The 22,216-nt window shown below is 36.5% G+C and overlaps 1 protein-coding gene across 1 annotated transcript in view; it reads left to right on the top strand.

The window, feature by feature from the left end:
* The window catches only part of LOC309711089 (ras-specific guanine nucleotide-releasing factor RalGPS1-like), a 95,117-nt gene that overhangs the window by 66,484 nt on the left and 6,417 nt on the right, over positions 1 to 22,216 (top strand). The window contains exons 10-18 of the mRNA XM_082541118.1: positions 2,437 to 2,574; positions 5,223 to 5,316; positions 11,084 to 11,151; positions 17,206 to 17,332; positions 18,721 to 18,872; positions 18,966 to 19,014; positions 19,490 to 19,570; positions 19,996 to 20,101; positions 20,820 to 20,912. Of these exons, the coding sequence (XP_082397244.1) occupies positions 2,437 to 2,574; positions 5,223 to 5,316; positions 11,084 to 11,151; positions 17,206 to 17,332; positions 18,721 to 18,872; positions 18,966 to 19,014; positions 19,490 to 19,570; positions 19,996 to 20,101; positions 20,820 to 20,912 (908 nt within the window). The remainder of the gene's footprint in view (positions 1 to 2,436; positions 2,575 to 5,222; positions 5,317 to 11,083; positions 11,152 to 17,205; positions 17,333 to 18,720; positions 18,873 to 18,965; positions 19,015 to 19,489; positions 19,571 to 19,995; positions 20,102 to 20,819; positions 20,913 to 22,216) is intronic.

The following is a 22,216-nucleotide window of genomic DNA, read 5'->3' on the forward strand; positions in this document are numbered from 1 at the left end:
CTACAGGACAAAGGGATGCAGCTGAATACCTTCTCCAAGTCCCGTAACCACATGTAGACTAGTTGAGCAAATGTGGAGTTGAGAAGATGGTGACATGTAATAGCAACAATATTTACATAGATGCACACAAAAAAAGGAAAAAAACTACAAACCACTCAACTAACAACGAGCTGATAACAGAAGGAAAAAAAAGGTACATTTATGTATATTTATATATTTTCATATACAAAGTAGGCATCAACATTTCATGGCATCACATGCCAGCAACGCCCCTTTCTTTCAGCAGCATCACATCATATCCTGTATCACTTTATGGGATATTATGTGACTATCAGTTACGATAACTTCAGGGGTGGAAGGAATAGTAACTTCAGGTCGTCTGTTACTATACCTAATATCTAGAGTACTGGGATCTGTAATGGCTGTATTCCGAGTATTTCAGTGAGAAACAATAATTATTTTTCCATAGATTCTATTTCTTTTGGTATTCGTATAGCATGTGTATTAGTGTGTCTCTACTCTTGTCACACCCCAGCACATATCTGATTCCCTCAGTTTTAATTTTGCAATCTTATGGGGAGTCCAGTACCTCCTATGAATGATCCTATATGTCATTTTACCCAACAGAGAGAGCCCTAAATTGGCCCAACTTTGTAAGGCGCTCTCAATTTTCTGAATAAGTAGAGGAAGGTTTTCTTTGTTTATGTCTTTTAAACCAGTGCTAAGTTTGTTGCCTAATTATACAAGACTTGAAGGAAGCTATTTAAACCCCCAAATCTTCCTAATATTTGACGGGCTAGACGATGACTTTGCCTCTGATTTCTATACTCACTAAAATTTATTCAACAACCAGTTTACCATTTATTAGGATCATATAATAAAATGTTACTGTGAACTTTCTTTAGTACTGTTGTATTTAGTATGGTTGGCAGTTAGCATACAAGTTTAGCACATTATCACTTCCTTCTGTACTGAATTAAAGTACATGGCTTGCATGTTTGGAAAAACAAAACCATATTTGTGGCCTAACAGCTGACACTGATTTATGTAACTGTGTATGGAACACTTGGGTCATGAGTATAGGACACTACAGTGGAATGGAATGTGGCCATGGCTATTTATAAATTTTTTTGTGTACACTGAATAATAATTGAGAGGGAAACAGAAAGGTATCTACATGGGGTAAATTTCCAACCACTATGCCACTGTGCTGTTGCTTTTACTTAATAAAAACATGGTTTTTTTGCTGTTTACCGTGGTGGTTTAGCATGCTCTATGGATGTAACCTTAATACAGTCTTTGAACTCAGGTTTTATCAGCTACAGAAGGAAGTATTAGCTAAATAACTGAACATATACCTCTTTGAAAAGGTAATGTGTTTGTTTGATATTTTCACCATAATCGCTTGACCAAAAGCATCTCACTGTTTATAGAACAATATCTTTATACAGTTTCCATCTATTAGTCCCTGGTCTGCAGATTACATATTGTACATTATACAAACACAAAGCTGCACAAATATTGCAGGCACTTTAACACAACACCAGTACTTCTGTGTACACTTGTACACAGTTTTTCTCGGATGAAGGTTGTACCAGCAGTTATTGTTCTTCTTCTTTAATTGAAGATAGTTTTTTGTGACTTTCTCTGGATGTCTGGAGACATTGCAGAATGAATTTAGATCAGGCACCTTTTTGATCATATTATGTGGATATAAAGTTAAATATAAAGTGCAGAAAATGTTCTACATTATTGTATGCGTAGTTATTTTTCTAAAGTACACTGCAGGATAAGGGAGTTTCTGTTCATGCTCAGGGTATGTTTCCACCCCACTATTTTGTAACACTTGAGAAGTTAAAATAAATTGTTGGAAAGTTGGTGACTCAGCAGCTGTTTTCCAGATCACTTGTGACAGAGCTGATGTGATTATTTAAATTGCTTTTACTACAGTTTTTCTTAAATTTTAGTAATTATATTATTCTCCTGAGGTTTGCAACTACCAAAGTCCACTATTCATAACCAAAATCCACAAAATAATTCATGTATTCCAGTTGTAAATAATATGTCCACATCCTTTATAAATGAGTAAAAACATTGCAATGACCAATAAAAGCCTAATGCCCATTTTCACTAGAATCTGTAGTGAACAAGATTAACAGTGTTTATCAGTGTTTCCATATAACACATTTGTGTTAATGACTTCCAGGGGAAATCTTCTGGCAGCTCCTCTAGCTCTCACAATATCTCTCGCTGACATTATGAGACATTGTGAGAAAGACTAAAAAGAACCAAATACAGAAAACACTGATGCTTCCACACATTAAAGCTTTCATTGAAGTAATAAATTCTTCTGTTGAAATCACTGGGTATGCTTTCAAACCCATCATTATTCCTGTTGTTAGAAGAGTTTAACTAGCTTTTTTGTGCCTTCTACAGGGATCTACCTGTTGGACATTATCTACATTGACTCGGCTTATCCTGCATCAGACAGCATCATAGAGACAGAGCAGAGGACAAATCAGATGAACAATCTTCTGAGAGTTATTTCAGACCTGCAGATGTCATGTAACTATGGTAAGACACAATTACATCAGTAGTTGCAGTAGGAACAGTATAGTGTCTGTTTCCTAATCATGTATATATTGATGATCTTCTGACATCAGAGTTATGGTTGTACAGTACTGTGAAAATGTAATTCCTTAATAAAAAAAAAAAAGCATTTAGTTTTAAAACAGCACTTTGTATTTACAAAGCTTAATTTTGTTTAATATTTAAATTGTTTGATCTGAAACATGTGACAAATATGAAAAAACCTAAACATTTTTCACAGCCCTGTATGTCATAAATCTTTAATATGGATGAAGCCAAAATATGTATGTGTTCATAATAACCCAAGTAGATCACCACTGCAGGATGCTAAAGAAATATGGTCTTTTTAGCTTTTATATGTAAGTTTGGGTTTTTGTATAAAGTTCTAATGGCTTGGCTCTGCTTTAGTTACCCGAGCCTTTATTGCTCTGCTTTGCTTAAGTTACTTTCACTGACGAGTTCAGGAAAATTTTCAAGTGTCTGCCAGTCGAACTAAGTTTATTCAAGTCCTTAATTGTTTTGGCTAGCATGTGGTGTTTCCAGTGTGCTTTGTGTGGGGAGCTGCTGAGTAATAAAAATGTTCAAGATACCTGCATGAAATGTTGCCCCAGACGGAGGGGCGAGTAGGGGTGAATTTCTGCAATAAATATAAATCCTCTATTACTATTCTGAAGCCTTTTAAATGCTTTATTGAAAAAAATCTGGAGATCTTAATTAGTTTAAATATGTTTACCTTTCACTATCTGCAAGTGACTAAAAGTTAGAATTACTCAAATTGTAACTCTAAGCGGGGGAATCATTGAATAAATGAGTGAGTCATTGTAAAGCTTTTGTTTCAGGGAAGTCACTTTTGTGTTTTATCATTTCTGTTCCCAAATATAAGCTTGGCTTGCTGTACCTACATTTTAATGTTATTTTTAAAATGTCACTGCAAAAAAATGGGCAACACTATAATACGCTCAGCTACTAGGGGTAAGTAACTACTGTGTAATAAAATGTAATTACAAGTAATTGATTTGAAATCATGAGTATTTTTACAGGAAAGAAGACAGGCATTGTACTGTAAGCAATTTTAAGCAGAGTAATTAATTTTAAGTATAAGAACAGAGACTCAAATTTTATAAATTTGCCTTTATTGGATAATAACAGTGAAGAGGACAGGAAGCAGGGAGGTGAGAGGCGAAGACATGCAGCAAAGGGCCACGGGTCAGACTCAAACCCCGACTCCTGCTCTTTGGCCATGTGGCATGTGGTCACCTGCTCACACACTGTGCTAAACCGGTGAAATTTAATAAACATGATGAAAAATTATTTTTAAAAAATATTATATTAATACATATAATTCAGATAATTTTAAACTGACAAAATAAGTTCCTAGTCTTCTATAGATGGTAAATCAGTGGGTTGATTCTGTAATTGCTTTGCTGTCATCCTTGTGCATTATTGAGTGCTAGCGTTATATAAAATATTGTTGTCCAGATAAAAAATTTACTTCTATGTTTTGCTGTGCATTTACACAGGCATAAATGCAAGTCCAAGATAAAATTGCTGTCAAGGTGATGAAGAAAGTATACAGGACTACCAGGAGTCGAGGTGCAAGGCCAAGATAGCGGTGGCAAAAGCAAAGGAAAAGGCTTATAATTAGTTGCACGCATAGCTAGACACTAGGGAAGGATAACCTACATGGAATGCAGACAGTTGGTTAGAAAGACAGATTGAGCTCAAAAGAGTGTGCGCAGATTAGTGTGATGAAAGATAGAAATGTAAATGTTCTGACACTTGTAGCTTATGTTGAGAAGGTGGAAGTGTGAGGTGTGAGCAGCAGTATGGCTTCATACTGTGATGTTTGTTTTGATACTGTTGAGAAGTATAGTGAAGATCAAAAGAAGTTGCACTGTGTCTTTGTGGATCTAGAGAAAGGCTGGTGCAGTACATGTATGAGGACTGCCAGACAGTGATAAGGTGTGTAGTAGGAGTCATTGATGGAAACAAGGTGGACTGCATTAAGGATCAACTCTAAGCCCCTTCTTGTTTGCAGTAGTGGTGAACGGGTTGGCAGATAAGGTCAGGCAGGAGTCTCTATTGACTATGATATTTACAGACGACATTATTATCTAAAGTGAGAATAGGGAGCAGATGGATGGTAGAGAGCCTAGAGAGGTGAAAGTATAAGAGAAGAGAAATGAAAGACAGATTACACGTGGGTGGATGAGAGGTATACAGGTAATAGTATGACTGAAAAAGTTATATAGTTTATAGTTTTACTACTGTTTATGTTCAGTACTGCCATGTTGGATTGTTAACTCTGCTCTGAGTTTCTGAGTGGGAAAGGAGGCTTTCCATTTTCTGACTGGGAACTCTGAATTTCTGACCTACAGCTTACTCGGGACCGTTCCAAAAGTTAGAGAGCTAAGGCTTAAAATTGTTTGGGTGGTGCAGAAGAGGAATAGTGGATATATTGGATAAAGGATGCTAAAGCTGGAACTACCAGTCAAGAGGAAAAGAGAAAGACCACTGAGAAAATTCATGGATGTACTGAAGGAGAACATAGACAAGAGAAGTAACTTTATTTAAAGTTAATTCTCTACCAAGAGTTGTGTTGAAGGTAATTTGCTTTTTCTTTTTTCCATTAGATCACTTGGTGACCCTGCCGCATGTTCAGAAGTATCTGTTGTCAGTTCGCTACATAGAGGAACTCCAGAAGTTTGTAGAGGACGATAACTTCAAGTAAGTGTTTTCAATGTGAATGGCATGGGATTGTGAAATTAATTATTTGACAATTGTTTGATTTCAGTCGATTATGGCAGGCACATAGAAGCATGGGTGTAAGTGTAAAATTGAGGACGGTCAATACACAGGAAGCAAAATGGAAAGGATCTTTTTCAATAGTGTGTCCTTTCATTCAGCAGACATTGATGGCTTTATCTGACAGAGTCTAGGTTGCTCTGCTTGTTTCTTGGTTTCTTAGGGTCACTTTTGTCATCATAATTTTTCAAGTTGGACATAAATGATATGTCATATAAGCTTTAAATATGAAATGAAATATGATATCATTTGGGACGATAGAGCCAACACAGTAAATTTTTCAAGCACTGTCACAAAGCACTGTGCAACAGAAAACAGTAAAAGAAAAAAGAAAATGAGAAGCCAATTATTAGCAATAAAAATATTCAATAAAATAAACAGGTAAGTACAAAATGAAATCATCAACAAAAAAGTTTTTTAAGCAAAAAATATTTTAACTAATTTTAAAAATGAGTCCACAGAATCAGCTAAATGTAGCTGTAGTGGTAGACTGTACCACTGTCCTGGTACCACAGACTGAAAGGCTCTTTCCCTTATAGTCTTTAGTTGTGGATGAGGAACAACTAACAAAAACTCAGAGCTTGGGAATGAAGATGGCAAGTATCTGTTTATTTTGTTAGAAACTCTGATAAATAATCAGGAGTCTGGTCGTTTAGTATTTTTAAACTAATCCTAAAATGTATGGGGAGCCAATGTAAAAAGCATAAAATGAGTGATGTGAACTTGTGTTAATAGTCGGGCCATTTCATTTTGTATAGTTTGGAGATGTGAAAGACATGATTTGTTCAAGCCAGTAAACAGGCCATTACAGTAATATAAGTGTGATGTCACAAATTCTTTGAATATTTGCTTGAGTTCAGCTGAGGAGACTATATGTCACAATTAGGAAATATTCCTTAAAGGAAAGAAACAGGAACGTGACAGATTTTACATGCTAACTGACTTCTGCAATTTTGTTAGCAAATTATTCGAAAAATGGCAATTTTGAAATAGGCAAAAAAATGCCATATAGAGCTGGCATCAAGATTAGATTTGCTCTAGTAAAGATGTTACCTTGGTATGTTTAAAGTAGATTGAATGCAGCCTTGCCTCAGTTAGCTGTTAATAATAGCAATGATGGACCAATCCTGGTGAGAGTCCAGATAGCACTGATGGAGGTAATATCTCTAAGGAGCATCTAGCCTATTAATGTAGTTAAGCTATTAAGTGTAATTAGAGAAAAAGCAGTAAATGTCTTAGGACAACAAGGACCATCTTAATATGTGTGACTCTTTTCTTTGTCACAGAGACAGACACTGGTGAATGATCACTGATAGTGATAGGATGAATCTGAGTGTCTTTAATATAAAAGTAGGGAAGAGGAACAACTTTATTGCCTGACCGACGGGTTTCGGCTTGTGGCCTTCATCAGGCAATAAAGTTGCTCCTCTTCCCTTCAAGTGTTGCTGGATTGTGACTTTTTCATCCTCTTCACGCACCTTGGGAGTAGGTTAAGTTGTGCCAGAAATTTTTGCTTTAATATAAAAGTAGCCTAAGTGAGAATGTGAGTGGTGTTCTATTGAAAAGATAGACAGTCCCTGTAGGGACATATGAATGCAGAGCATTTCAAAGACCAGAATAATTCATTGTTTAAGAATGTCTGTAGCCTGCAGTTCCTTTGAGCTAGTCCTGTACTGAGCCTATAATGTTTTTTGGATTAAATGGCTGGTGAAGTCTCCCCCTATTATGAGTACCTTAGTACCTTGAGACGGCTGTTGTTGTGACAGCAACAACGCTATATAAATAAAATTGAATGGTGAAGTTTATCTTTTTCTTAATGAATATGGCTACAACTCTTTGTTCTGAGTTTTAGCAGACTGTGCATGTGTGAGAGAACTATAGAGAGGTGAGTGTGTCAAGGTGGAAGGAATCTTGAAGAAAGAAGGCTATGTGACAATTCTGAAAGAAACTCTCAAGTATTTGCAGCAAAACTGGGTCTGGGTTGACAACCCAAAACATGTGTCGCTTCTGCTAAAGAAATAACTCCATCACCAAAGTGAATGTTATTGACTGGTGTGCACAAAAACTTGACTTCAGTCCCATTGGAAATCTGTAGGGTGAACAGAAGACCAAGAGCCACAGATTCACCAAAGAAGAACAAGCTGGGATTGCTTGGGAGACGTGAGGTTTCTTGAAAACTATAACAAATGACTTCAGCAAAACAAAATAGACAAATCCGCTATTAGTATCAGGAGGTCTATTTTGACCATGATAGTTTTTGGTTTTGTATAATAATTTTGTTTCTAACAAGATTGGGCTGGTGCAGCACAGTGGGGCAGTGGTTAGCACTGACGCATCAAACAAGAAAGCCCTGGTTTTGAATCCACCATCTGGCCAGAGCCTTTCTGTCTGGGGTGTGCATGTTCTCTTGGCTTCCTCCTATAGTCCAAATACATGCAGTTTGTGTGGTTATATTAATTGATGATTATAAATTGCCCATAGTTGTCCGTGTTGAATGTGAATGGTTTTCTGTCTCTCTGTGTTAGCCTTGTGTGTACCCCATCTCTTGCCTTCTCCAGCTTGGCTCATTTGATGAGGCATGTGATTAATAGTGGGTCAGTGACTACCTAAGAGACAACTCAGAAATAAATACCTGAAGAAGGCTCTTGAATGTAAGGTGAAAAATGTACAAAAATTTTTTAAAGTCCAGTAACTTGCTTTTTAAACTCTCAAGATGTTCATGATGGAAACAAATTCACCTGGGTGAGATTTCCTGAACAAGTACTAAGACACCCAAAAACCACCCTGTGTAGGATGAGCTTGCATGTACAGAAGATGCATCTTATTCAATAAAGTTGACTCATAGGTCATAGACGGTTATTTAGTGGCAAACTGGGCAGGAACACGTGACATGTCTTTTCTTGGCTCTCAAAAAAGTTAATAAATGTAAAGCCTCCATAATATAATTGGTAATCGTTGTGTTGTAAAGGTTTGCTGCTAGTAGTTGTAGCGAGACACAGTGAAAGATACAGTGATCTACCAGTCTTTGTTATGCTAGGAAAGTGTTCAGTAGGCGCACTGATTAATGGAAACATGTGAACATGCATGCAAATGCAGCATATAACGCAAAAACAGTTTGTATATTTCTCATGAACTTTAAAGTCAGTATTTGGTATTGCCATCTTTATTGTTCAAAACAGCTTTAACTCTTTAAGGCAATCTTTTTTGTAATTTCTTTAAGTAGTCTTCAGGAATAGTTTTCCGGGCTTTTAAAGAACATTCCAAACCTCTTCTTTGGATGTTGGCTGAATGGAACTGTTTCAATAATACTAAGGTCCAATCTCTGAGGAGGCTAATCTAAGGCTGATTGTGTCCTCTTCCCTACATCTTATCAAGGCATTTTATGGCATGAATTTAATATTAAAGTTTTAATCCGTATTTCCAAAGAAATTACAATACTGCATAGTATTGTATACTGCATATTAAATCCAGCAGCAAAAGGCAGATCAAAATGAGACTGGTCTAAAAAGAAACTTTCAGTTACTGGCAGACAAAGACAAGACTTCAACCTTTTGGGGCATTACAAGTAGAGATGGCACGATACCACTTTTTTATGTCCGATACCGATATCATAAATTTGGATATCGGCCGATACCGATATGAATCCAATATAATGTGTTTTTCAATTAATAAAACTGTTTTTTTTAATATCTTGTTGCATTTTGTATAAGTTCATACTCAAGTTTAAATAAACAACAACACTAAAGCTATTCTGTTATACCTGTATGTAAAAAATACACTGCACCCAAAATATTTCATAGTTCAGCAATACTGATCAATCTAATAATCTTAAACCTACTCCATCCTTCCTATTCTGGTATTTTAAAGAGTACTTAGCAGAAATATTAAGCAACCTAACTAATAGGGTTGCAAACTCCCAGCAAAAAAAAATAGGGAACCACCCCCCACCTCATGATGCTTAATCAACGTAATCAACTTTAATTTGATGCAGTGTGGGGAAAAAAAATGCACAGAAATAAATTATTTTTCAAGAATAATTAAATAGATTCCACATCTTTCTTCAACAGAACTGCAGACTGCACAGATGGTATCTTTCCAAAGGAAAAAGTAGTATAGCTTACTAGGGTATATTAAACTTAACAGTTACTATATACAATCATGGACTTCTATACATTTTACATCAGATTAAAACTTTGGGTGTAAGATTCAGATAATTATTTATTAAAAGCTAGACATTTTAAATGAGAATAAGAAAGAAAAGTATGTCTTTGTGCCCCCTTTTCCCTGTTAATGCCCTATCGGCCCCCCTGGCTAAACTTTGCTAGATCCGCCCCTGCACAGTTACCAGCCGTCAGCTACGTAGAAAAGGATCCTGGTCTAGAAAGTAATATTAAATAAATTCTAACAAAAGCTTATCAAGGTTAAACGTGCTGCTGTTGTTCAGCCGCTGGTTTCCTCTTTCTGGTGCAAAGTGGGCCAAAAACAAAGAAGAGAGACGGACTCGACAGAAAAGCCGATCAGCTGATCATTAATCAGTTTCACGACTGAAGTACCAGCAGGAGAGGGAGGGAGAGAGAGGCAGTTGCTCCATATATCGGTTGTTAAGCTTAACGTGGGAATGCTTTACAAACATTCAGAGATGAACTTACACACTTGCTTTACTTCTCTCTGGGATAACTTCCTCGGAGATGAAATGCCACCAGTTTGGTAGCGAGGCCACAAATACGCACAGCCGCTCTATCACGTGATGCATACTGCTCAGAGTGCTACGGTTATGAGCTGAGTTACGCCGTGTTGCAAGTTTTGTGAGGTGCTTTTTTTGATATTTAATGGATCAGATTACATTTTTTATTTCTCTCCGATATCCGATCCAGTAATTTACGTCAGTATCGGACCGATACGATACGTAATATCGGATCGGTCCATCTCTAATTACAAGGCTTGTGTTTTTCATTAAAAAGACATGAATAATAACTAATGATTAAATACTGAGTTGTTTATAAGCACATAGTGAGTGAAAAAGCTGAGTGAACAAGAAACAGTGCATCATGGGACGCCCCCAGCAGTCTAGGCCTATAGCAGCATAAATAAGGATTCAGGAGGATTCAGGGTCACCAGATCCAATCTTAACTATATACTTTATCAAAAAAGACAGTCCTACATATTTGTTTAATATGCACAGGACATATCCAGGTCAAAAACTAGTCCAAGACTCCTAACAATATTACTGCTGGCCAAGGTAATCCTATCCAGACTAAGTATGTGTTTAGACTATGTTAAAAAATGAGGAGTGGCAGCAGTAAATCTATCTTTCCTAATTTTTACATTTAAAAAAATGTTGCTTAATGCTGTCTGTCTCAGCCCCAGTAAAACTGCATATGCTGTAAGAAATTTGTGGTGATGTGGCAAACAGAGACCAAAGAAAGTGATTGATATTTTGCGAGTATTATGGGCGACGTAACTGCTTGACCTAAGACTTGAGATATAAAAGAAAGTGTGAGTGAGACGGCTTCTATGTAGAAGTAACACAATGCTAATTAAAAGAATTTTCTTCATCAGCAGATGATGTGACATCGCCTTACTCAGTTGCGTAATGTTTAGTGTGTTTAGTAAAATCTGAAACTACCTTTTAACTGACAAACACAACAGCACTGAGCTCTTTTATCTAATGGAAACATTTGTGTTACAGGCTTTCTCTAAAGATTGAACCTGGCAACAGTTCCCCTCGCATTGCTTCTTCTAAAGAAGACCTGGCAGGTAAGTCACACATGGTTGAACTGCACTGATAAAAAGCCCTGCAGATATCCACCACTTCCACCAAGTTGTACTCAAAACAAAAATTATTAGCTTTTTCTGTCAAGTCTGCAAGGCGAGGTTATTATAGTTACCTGAAAATGAACTAAAAAGTTCAACTAAATGTGAAAAAACATTTTAGTTAACTGAAATAAAAATAAAAACTAGACTTACATTTTTTTTTAAAGTAACTGAACTGATTTTTGTGGAGGAAATTTGCTTTGTTTTTAGTATCTATTAGTTTGGTTAAAAAAAGAATTGCAACTTGCCTGATGACTCATTGATAGACACGTTTATTGTGTGTTTATTGTAATACCTGTGCTAATTTTCCAAGCCCTCCATGCAGTAATAAATTTAAAAGATATAACTGTGAAACGAATGAAAACTAAAGTAAAACTAAACATTTTAGAACAATAAAAACTAAACTGAAATAAGAAAATCCAAAAACCTGAAATGGAAAAAGGAAATAAAAATAAAACCTAATTAGAAAATACAAAACTATAATAACTCTGCTGCATGTTCATGACCGTTGAGTTTTCATAAAAAGTATATGTAAAGTACACTATGTGAAGTGCCCTGATGACAGTTGTTTTGCTTTGGTGCTATGTAAATTTACCTGGGCCCTGATAATTCAATTCTGAATTGAACTGAATTGAAATGAACACTAGCATTTAGCGTCAGTATGAACATTTACTTTACACTAAAAACAGAAAAAAAAATTGGGTGTGTTAAAAAGAATAATCAGAGATAAACACAACTGTTCCTGTGGTGAAACAGATCACGCACACACACAGGCACACACATATGCTTTTCTGTAGCACTGTAGTTCCCACAGGTACTCCTACTGTTCATATTTTCACCATTTCAGTAACCAAGTGAAAGCTATCAGTAGCTAACAACATGAACAAAGAAGCCATCCTCTTTCTGTTTCCGTTGTAAATTAAACCTTCATTTTTTACAGTATCGTGTACCTGGTGGTTTAGACTCTAATGGTGTATTAGTTTATAGTCATTACATGCGGGTGTAACCAACATTTACTTCATAATGTCACATGCTGTGCTTTGGTGCACTGCACTGATAGAAACATTTACCATTTAAGTGATGGTGTTCATTTATTAGTGTAGCATGATGAAGACTACATTCAGGGTTATTTTCTACCCATCTCTACCAGGAAGTAATGTCAGCATCATACAGCCAGACTCAATTGAACTACAGATACCTAAAAAATTGTATGTTATTTCCCACCCGTTGCCTTGTAAATACTATATGATACTGGTTCTTATATAGCACTTTTCTACTCTTCTGAGCACTCAAAGTGTTTTACACAACTTGTGCATTCACCCATTCACACCAATTCGCACAAGCACATTGTTCTAAGTGCTTTCTAAGAGTCTAATCTGTTTAGCTAGCTAGCTTGATTGAAATAGAAACAAACAAACAAACAATAAAACACACACAAATGTAATGAAATTCAGTTATTAAACATAAACTAAATTGCCAAACACACATATGAATTTGAGTGGCATCCCATATGGTATGTGGCCGACACCATATTAAAGCATACATAGCCTTTAATATGGTGTCGTCCCACTGTTTGCAGCAATAACAACAGCTTCAACTCTTGTGGGAATGCTTTTCACAAGGTTTAGGAATGTCTTTATAGACTTTTTTTAGGATTCTTCTGGAAGTGCAGGTCAGACAATGCTGTTGAATGAGAAGGCCTGGATTTATATCATCCCAAAGGTGTTATATCAGATTAAAGGAAAGACTCCTGGTAACCACTAAAACAAAACTCATCAGTCAAATTGCCGGACAGATACGCCTACCTCCTGGAGAGTGTTGTTCCCTTAATTGGCTGTTGTGAAGGGTTTCTCTTCACCATGGTAATGATTCTGTGATCATCCACCACTATTTTCTTCTGTCTGCTATTCCTAATGTAGCAATTTCTTGGATGTTCTCCCCACCCCCAACCCTCAACAAAAAACATTTGCAGCTCAAGGATGGCTTGTTTCACCTGCATGGAGACCTCGTGTGACCGCATGTTTTTTTCTCAAAATGTAAATGACCCCCCTTATTGTTTTCATTGAATGGGAAACAGGTATTTTATATACTTTAAGTATATCCACAGTCTGTTTAGAATCACCAATAAACCTGACATCTCTCTTTGGACAAATTTGTGTGTATAGGTGTTTTTCTTTCAAGGCGGCTCCATAGTGTAGTAGTTTACATGTCTACTTAACAAGTAAAAGATCTTTGTTTGATCCCTAGCAAAGACACATATAGTTTTGGAGTTGCGTCAGTATCTAATGTAGACAATCTGCCAACTTAAAGATGCAAAGTTCTCTGCTTTGGAGTAATGTGTTTTAATTTTAATTTTAAAAAATGCTTTGATGAGGCAAAACATTCTAATCAACCTCATATAAAGTGAATAGCACTAATTATATTGTGACGGAGTCAGAAGCATGAGAAACTCAGATCTTTTGCTTTTTATTTAGTTTTTATTTATCAGGAACCATGCACAGTGGCACTTATCTCATATGCAAAAACGTATTTTGTATCAGATTTAACTACTAGTTCATTTTAATTTGCAAATTCTGGGCAGGTGAATATAATGAAAATAAATCTCCAAGTAAGCATGTTGGATGTAAGAGAAATGGTGTAAAGCTCATGTGATATCCAAGACTCACTGGTACTTCTTTAGTGCTTTTTTTACTCTAGTTGAGACTTCATTGAAGCGTAAGCGCTTCATTCTGACGACAACATTCGCAGAAACACTCCCTCTCCAATTAATATATGGGGCATCTCAGGGCTCAGTATCTTTCCCAAAGATACTTTGACATGTAGACTGGAGGAGCTGGGGACTGAGGCATCTGGGCATTCTCCTGAATTACAATGCTCTGCTCTCATCCAGCTGGCTAAGTAGATAAGAGCAACTAGAACCTGCAATTTAATTGTGCAGTGCTAGAGTAACATAGCAGCAACCTTTTTGTTAAAGCAGTTTTAGATTAGGCACCAGTGGAAAAGATGTTGTAGACATCCAGATTTTGGAGGCGTGGTTTCAGTTTAAAAAAACAACAACAGAAAACTAATATAGGGGTGAACACAATGTTTTGGCTAACTAAGGGATTACCTGATTTTCTGTCAGCAGGCTGTCTCATACTGTAAGTGCATGATAGCAGCTAATGGTACTCTCCTCTTGTTGCTTTGATGAAGATTTTCAGTTACATAACATGGCAGAAAAGGGGTGTTCTGGCTGTGTCCACTGTCTTGTTGGCTCAGTCAGTATAAACAAGTCTCATGCACTTCACACAATGCCAAACAGAAGAATTTGGTTTGCTCACTCTCTTTGTGTAAGACTGAGAAAATGTGGTGGACTGAACTGATCAGTTTCACCATCACTGTGTCTGACAAGGTGAAACCGTCTAAATGTTGCTGCTCTGTGTGACGTTAGCACCCTTACAATTTTCCATTCTCATTTTAATAATTGTCCTTGTAAGCCTGTGACTGAATTCTTCGTGGCAGAGACTCCTCACTGTGGTTGATTTCATCCAATCTGTTTTGTAATGTCTGAGCAGCAGATCAAAAAGCTAAACAAGCCTGTATGTGTGCTTGCCACACAATCACTGGGAATGACTGTTCAAAGAACTGTTGTAAGGTAACAGCAGAATTTTACTGCTGCGGCCAACCTGCCAGGCCTGCTTTGTATGAATTGCTTCTCCCGTTGGCTGTCTGAGAAAAACTAAAGGACTGGTTTTAATTTAAATTATAATCTTTTCATCACACAAAACTAATATCTTTTAATCTTTACAGCATACAGACAGAGTATAAGCAGCATGTATTAACTTCAGTAACAACAAGAAGAGGCAGTCCTCCAGCAGCAGAACCCTTATCTCAACATCATGGAGTTACTCTGAGATTACGAAAACAGGCAAAAAGCACTAAAACAATATGTTTGCTAAGTACCTTCAAAACTGCTTATATCAAGAAACAATGCTATTTAAAGACAAAAGCAGCAAACAAGAGTAGATTTGATTTTTGTGTGTTTTTGTGCTTCTCAATATTGTAAAAGTCATTTTAGTTTGAGTCACTCTCAATCTAATTTGATCTAAAAGTGAGCTAAACCAGTTAACCTGTCTCATAATAACCTAAAAACAGATCCAACATTTTCTAGCGCATTCTGAAAATGCACTTTTCAGCACAGTGTGTCTCAGTTTTTCTTTTTTTCCTCCACATCATTCTACTCTTATTATGAAGAAATGCTGCAGTCATATATTAAGGACTCTTGTCAGCATATCATTTTGGCTTAACTGTTGTTCTTTGGTGAGATATGGGAGGCAATGGATAATGTTTTATTTCTTAAAAAAGGCTGAAAAACACACAATGATTCCCACCTCTTGCTGATGAAACTAACCGCCAATAAAACCACTCTCACTTAGAATAGTTACAATCATGTGGTAAATTAAAGAAAATACTTTTGGCAATTAAAGAAATGAAAATTAGAGTTTTCATTAGACTTATTCTGCTGAGTGTGAATGTTTCCAGAGCAAGCAACAATAATCCAAACCAGCAGGAGCTTTTGTCAGCTGATAATTAAGCCATATTAAGAACGTTCTTTCCTAGAAAAATCACTTTATTCCCAGTTTTGGGAAAAGAAACTGCCTTAATGTGTGTTATATTCCTTCAATTTACCTTTACTGCACTGCAATACTGATTGCTAATAGAGCTCTAAATCTATTCCTCCTGCTGGTAGAACGATTCTGATTTCAACAAATTCCACATTACATCATGACTGGGAATGCATCTGCTTTCCCAACAACCCCACCAATAGACACAATCATATACAGCTGCTTGTATGTCTTTTGTTCAGCTCTGTATGCTCCATATGAGATCAAAAGATCCTGCTATACTAAAAAATCTTTTAAAAAAAATAACTTCATGCAAATCTAAAGTGTTCAAAGCTGAACATGCTGAACACAGACTGGCCTTATGGGTCCCAAATGGTCAAAATGACTGGCCCCCAGTGGGTTTCCAGTGAGAGGGAAGGCACAGTGAGTCAGAGGTTCCACTGGCGCAGAAAGCACATAGGAACAGTGGATCAATTTACTAGTCCATCAGCAGTGCTGCCAGAAACTGTGACTGGACTGATGATAAATTTATGTAGGCACTTACACGGGATGACTGCACTGATTAATTATGTTAACAAAGGCTTTTATGTGGTCAGTTTGCACCTTACCAGTGCCCTCTAGTGGCTGTGGTGTTGAGTTGTTTTTTTAATACACCCTGAGGTCTCAGAGTGTGGCCAGCAGGCCAGTGAAAGCCCTTGGTACCTTTTTATGTGCATTTATAAGGAATGCACTCTTACTTCTAAGCCCTTTGAAATGAGAATAAGCATATGCATGTATGTGTTTCATTTGTAGCATCCCATTAAATGTAAACCCTGTTTAAATTCAAGTCTGAAAAGATTTGTGATCGGCCAGAGGTCCTCTGTCATAAACTATATTTTATTTTAGTGAATTTGTTTCACACACTAATTGAATTACAATATGATTATGGGTTTTGTTGATTTTTGGCCAGTGATTTCACAAAATCCTGCTTTAATGCTCCATAAGCCTTAATTCTCTGCATTGTTAATAATTGATCTAGTTTCTAATATCAGAAGTGTTCTTTGTGCCTTAATATATTATTTAAGGTCTCACACAGACTAGTAACCAATAAGCGGCACATAACCTGAAAGTCTCAATACCAGGCAAATAAAGGACTCGCACTTGTTCCACTGCTGCTTTTGTTTGCTACTTTGAAGATGTGAAAGAAAGAAATTCAGATATACAGTAACCAATTTATCATGAACCCTTTTTTTGCGCTGTCAGAAGAAAATCATTGTGAAATAATAAATGTGAATGGGATTAAATAAGACACATGAGTTTCAAGTAACCAAAGTAGCCTACTACAAGTCAATTTAAAAGAGTTGCACATAAGTAAATTGCACATAAGTACTATTAATGACCTTTTATGTTTCAGGTCTGTGTGAGGTATCAGCCTCTGTGAGGTATAACCGACGACCTACTTGCCCTGATGCGTCTGTGGGGGTTCATATTCCCACCCCCCCTCCCTCTCACCACAGGAAGAGTCACAGTCTAGGAAACAAGTAAGCAGAACAAGCTATTACCAATTTTAATAGTAGTAATAATATTAAAACAATATTATTAAAATAATTCATCCTCATGGCATGTTCTTGTTTAACATTTTGGAGCACAAGCCTTTATTAGGGAATTAAACAGACTTCACTGAAAGCAACACAGAAAAATACAGTGTACTGAATACAAATAATATGAGTGCTCATAGAAGGACAAACTAATGCTTTTTTAAAAGCAGTAAAATCCAAGTCATTCTTGGCCTATAATGTATAAATCCAAAATGTTTCCAAAAAGCTTTCATTGACTGGTATGGAAAGGAATGGTTGTAATATGGACAGTGCACTGTTATGGGTGTGTAGGTAGTCCCATAGTCCAATTCATGGTCTGCAGTGTACAATGACTGATCCATGGTTGCCCATTGTTTCTGTATCTGTATTCTCCAGCTGTTTGATCGTTTTGTACACATCAGTATTGTCCTCAACAAAAGCAGAGTAATGAGTTATAAACGAATCTGACTTGGAAAAAAAAATCTGTGTAATATAATAACTCTGTAAGGTTGTCATTGCCTAACTGGTGTTTGGAATTCCCATGCTGCTCTTTCCATATGAAGGGGTGACAAACAAATGAGAGTTACCCAACAGGAAGCCATTAAGGACATTAAATAACCTGCCTTAAATGAAGACTTACTGTCTTTCTATAAACTGTTTAAACCATTTGAGATGCATTCATGTTATTTGTAATTAGTAGTATGGTGTGTTGGTTATGGAATATTGGTTTATATTTGACAAATATCATAGACTTTACATGCATTCAAAATATTATTTAAAAATAGAGGACTAATGTAATGTTGGCCGTTTCCAACAGAGCGCGATAAAATGGTAGAAAGATGGGAACAAAAGAAAGAAAACACATGCAACATGTTAGGCACACTTGTCGAACTCCAGGCCTTGAGGACCGGTGTCCTGCAGGTTTTAGATGTGTCCTTGATTCAACACAGCTGATTTAAATGGTTAAATTACCTCATCAAGATTTCTTGAAGTTCTCCAGAGGCCTGGTAATGAACTAATCATTTGATTCAGGTGTGTCGACCCAGGGTGAGATCTAAAACCTGCAGGACACCAGCCATTGAGGCCTGGAGTTCGACACCCCCGTGTTAAATGAATGAATTCTTGTCCAGAAAATAATATTGTCTTTTATGCTTGTTCACAGTTATAGAACAAGAATAGAACAAGCAGAAAAAAGGATGATAGATTCAAAGTGAACTTCAAGGCCATGAAATGCTTCTGTTACCTACAATCAGTGTTCAGGATTTCTTTACCTGAGCCATGACATGACACATAAAATGTACAACCAGCATCTCTGTTTCATTGATTGTCTGATGGTTGATCTCTGTCCACAGTGTGATGTGTCAGTATGGCATGTCAGAAAGCAGGAGTGCCACATTTCCTATAGAGAAAACACGACACCTGCTAGATGACAGCTTCTTAGAATCTCAGAGCCCAGTCAGAAATGATCCGCACAGTACATCTGTGTCCAATGGCCTGTCATTAGGTATGTGTGATGAAAATATTCCCAAGTATTCAATTTATTAGCAAAACCAAATCTTTAGACTTTTACATTTGTTTTTCTTTTTTCCTATGATAGGCAGTAGTGAAAGTTCCTTTTGGGAGGAGCTATCACCTGCAGTGGAGAGGTGAGAGACAATTATAATTGTAACAATTTTGAAATAGGAATTTTTTTTAAATGACAGTTTTTTCCCCCCACAAATTTTCACATTAACGGGGAAAAAGAACTTTGTTTTAGAACCACTAATAGGTTGTAGTACAATGAGATGAAAAGACTATTATCAACAGTATTTTGGTCAGTCCCTTTAGAATTTATCACCCCGCTGTCCTTATACTGAAGCTATGATAAATTCATTTTAAAATTTTCAATGAGGCTTAAAGTTATTAGAACAGCAGTTCTCTGTAGTTAACAGATATTCCAAAAAGAGGAAATGCAATTTTGCAAATGAGGTAGATTATTTTCTGTGTAGAGGCTGGGAGTGGACAATATGACATGTTTAGTCATATATTACTGTAAAGTGTTGACTTTGGTTTACACTCGATGATGTTGAGCACTGACCTATCCAACCACGAAGGCTGACTATGATAATTTATGACAAACAGGGGCCGCATGTATGCAACACTGGGCCCGAACTGGAGGGTCCCTCTTCGCAACTCTCCCCGGAGCCGAAGCTATGTTTACAGGTACAGTGAATCAACAAAGTAAGAAATTAGTATTACAGTCTTAAAAGAGAATGAAGTCATTATTTGTATTTGACACACATGTTTGATGTTTTAACTCCCTTCATTTCCTGACTGCTTGGATGTTAGAATTATGTTGCTTTGCTTTCCACTTAATTAAAAAGAGATTTTCTAGTTATAGAAACACTGACTGTATTTTGTGATATGGTCATTGTTTAAGTCTCTAAAGTGTCCGTTTACCAAATTAAGTAGGAAAACACCACACAGTGACGTTCATGGTTTGCCAGCAGCTATTTTTAGAAACAATTATGGATGTTCCTTTTGTTTAAAGAGTCTCTTAAAGGTAGCTTTAACTGCACTCACTGAGCTCTGAATACTGTTTTAGTTGCTTACAGTGTTAAATGTTCTTTACTACCCAACATCCTTAGCTACTCTGCTACCAACTCCTGCTATGGATGCAGTGAAGCTGGTAGAGTGACCATTGAAGGACCACTGCGAAGGAAAACACTGCTGAAGGAGGGACGAAAGCCCAAGGTATGGTGAACTGTTAAGAGATATACTCTAAAACACTTCTTCAGTAGAGACTCAGAGAAGAGAAACACACAGAACTTCTTGCTAGCAAGGGCAGCCTCCAGAACTGAGACTGGCACTGAGGACTGCCCTGGTCTTTATTTATATGCTTCAGTGAGCGTTTGTTCCTTACATTGGAATGTGGAGGTATACGTGTGTGTGTGTGTGTGTGTGTGTGTGTGTGTGTGTGTGTGTGTGTGTGTGTGTGTGGGGTCAGAGTGTGGCCCCATAAACGACTTCCCTTAACCTGCTGGTCTGGAAAATCCAACAGTTCATCTATATGTAAAAAAACACTTAGACTAAAACTGACATAGCTACGTTAATCCTACCGTAAAAGAATAAGACAAGGTACGACCTCTCCCATGCTCCTAGGATGTGGGGGTGAACGCCAGAACACCCTGGAATGTTACAGACCTCCTAGGATGAGACATTCTTTCAATATGCCACCAACTATATACTTCTAAACACAAATGATTACATGCAGTATTCTACCATATGCAAACTTATATCATTAAAAGATTATACTGACTACTAAGTACAATTTTCCATTGACATGAACTTTCATTGTTGTTTAAGTGAGTTATTTTGCATTCAGTCTAGTACTGAATATCAGCAACTTAAAAAAAAACTGTGAGCTGACAGTGAGCTGTTTTCAGCCTCTCTATATATTTCTCTCTAACAGTTGTCCTCGTGGACCAGATTTTGGATCATTTTGTCTGGATCAACACTGACGTTCTATGGAGCGAAAGCACTGAGGGACTCTGAGAGGAAGCATGTAAGTGTGATGCCTTGGAAACATGAGTCTACACCTAAAGTCATGTGAAAAAGAAAATACCCCCTCTTCCAGTTGTAAGGTTTTATGTATGAGCACATAATTACAAAAAAGTCTGTTCTTTACTGTGTTTAAACTTTATTTAAATAAAAGCTCAAATGAAAAACAAAACGAGACAACTGAAAAATGAAGGAGTGTGTGAAAAACTAAATACACCTAATTAGGGCTGCAATTAGCAATTCCTAGTTATTGAGTATTATGTTGATTAATCAAGTAATTGGATAAGAAATGCTTTTGTCTTATTAATGAAGACTAATAAATATTCAAAATAGAAAAAACACAGGTCTGAACTGCTCATTGGTTTGCATTTCAGAAATTGCAAGGTTTTAAGTTTAACTGCATACAACATCTGTCAAAAAATGTTTTGATTGTATTTAACCCATATAAAATTTTATGTTTTTAAAGAAAACAGTTTCTTAAATGCATAACTAACTAAATAATCTCAAGTACAGTCAAAGCTCAAAGTAAAATAAAAAAAATGCATAAAATAAAACTGCCTATACTCTGCTTTTATGGAATGCTTTCTTAGGGCCCCAATATATCATTTTGTCATTTTAGTTGGCTTTTGGGACAAAAGCAGGTAGTGTGACAATGATAAAATAATAATAAAAGCATTAGGAATTATTTGACATTAACCTTGTCCTTAATTTGGTTGTACTAGATCATGGCAAGTGAAACAAACATGAAACTCTTTAGAACAGAGGCTCCAAATTTGATCTTATTACTGAAAATATATTATTATTGTTATTATAATTATTAGTGTGACTACTAGACGATGGCGGCCCTTTTGTTTGGCTCTCTGTTAGTGTTCTATTGTGTGTTTTTCTTTCTGGGTATGCTTTCAGTGCATTGGCAGTGTGTTTGGTATCATTGTCATGATCTTCACAATTAGATGCACTATTTTTATTTCTTAAGAACTTGACTTTCAGACACTGTTCATGTGGTGTAGGGTTTTTTTTTATTTATTTTTTTATAACTGTCACTTCTTCATTTGTGCTTCACATGTCTGGAAATACACACTGCATTGAGCTGACAAATGCCAAGTTTTCAGTAACAGCTCTTTGAAAAGCAACTTGTTGAAGAAAAAGTATGCTTCTATGCCTGTCAAACTGTGTTATTTGTGGCACTTTAGTAGATTCAGCTAACACAATGTGATCAAATGATGTGTTTTTGTGACAGCCATCTAGTAACAAAATAACAAAGTTTTTATGTTCGAATGATTGTGTAAGTGGGTTATTAAACAAAAA

The sequence above is a fragment of the Aulonocara stuartgranti genome (assembly GCF_965226115.1).
Source record: "Aulonocara stuartgranti genome assembly, chromosome: 7".
Taxonomy (NCBI): Eukaryota; Metazoa; Chordata; class Actinopteri; order Cichliformes; family Cichlidae; genus Aulonocara; species Aulonocara stuartgranti.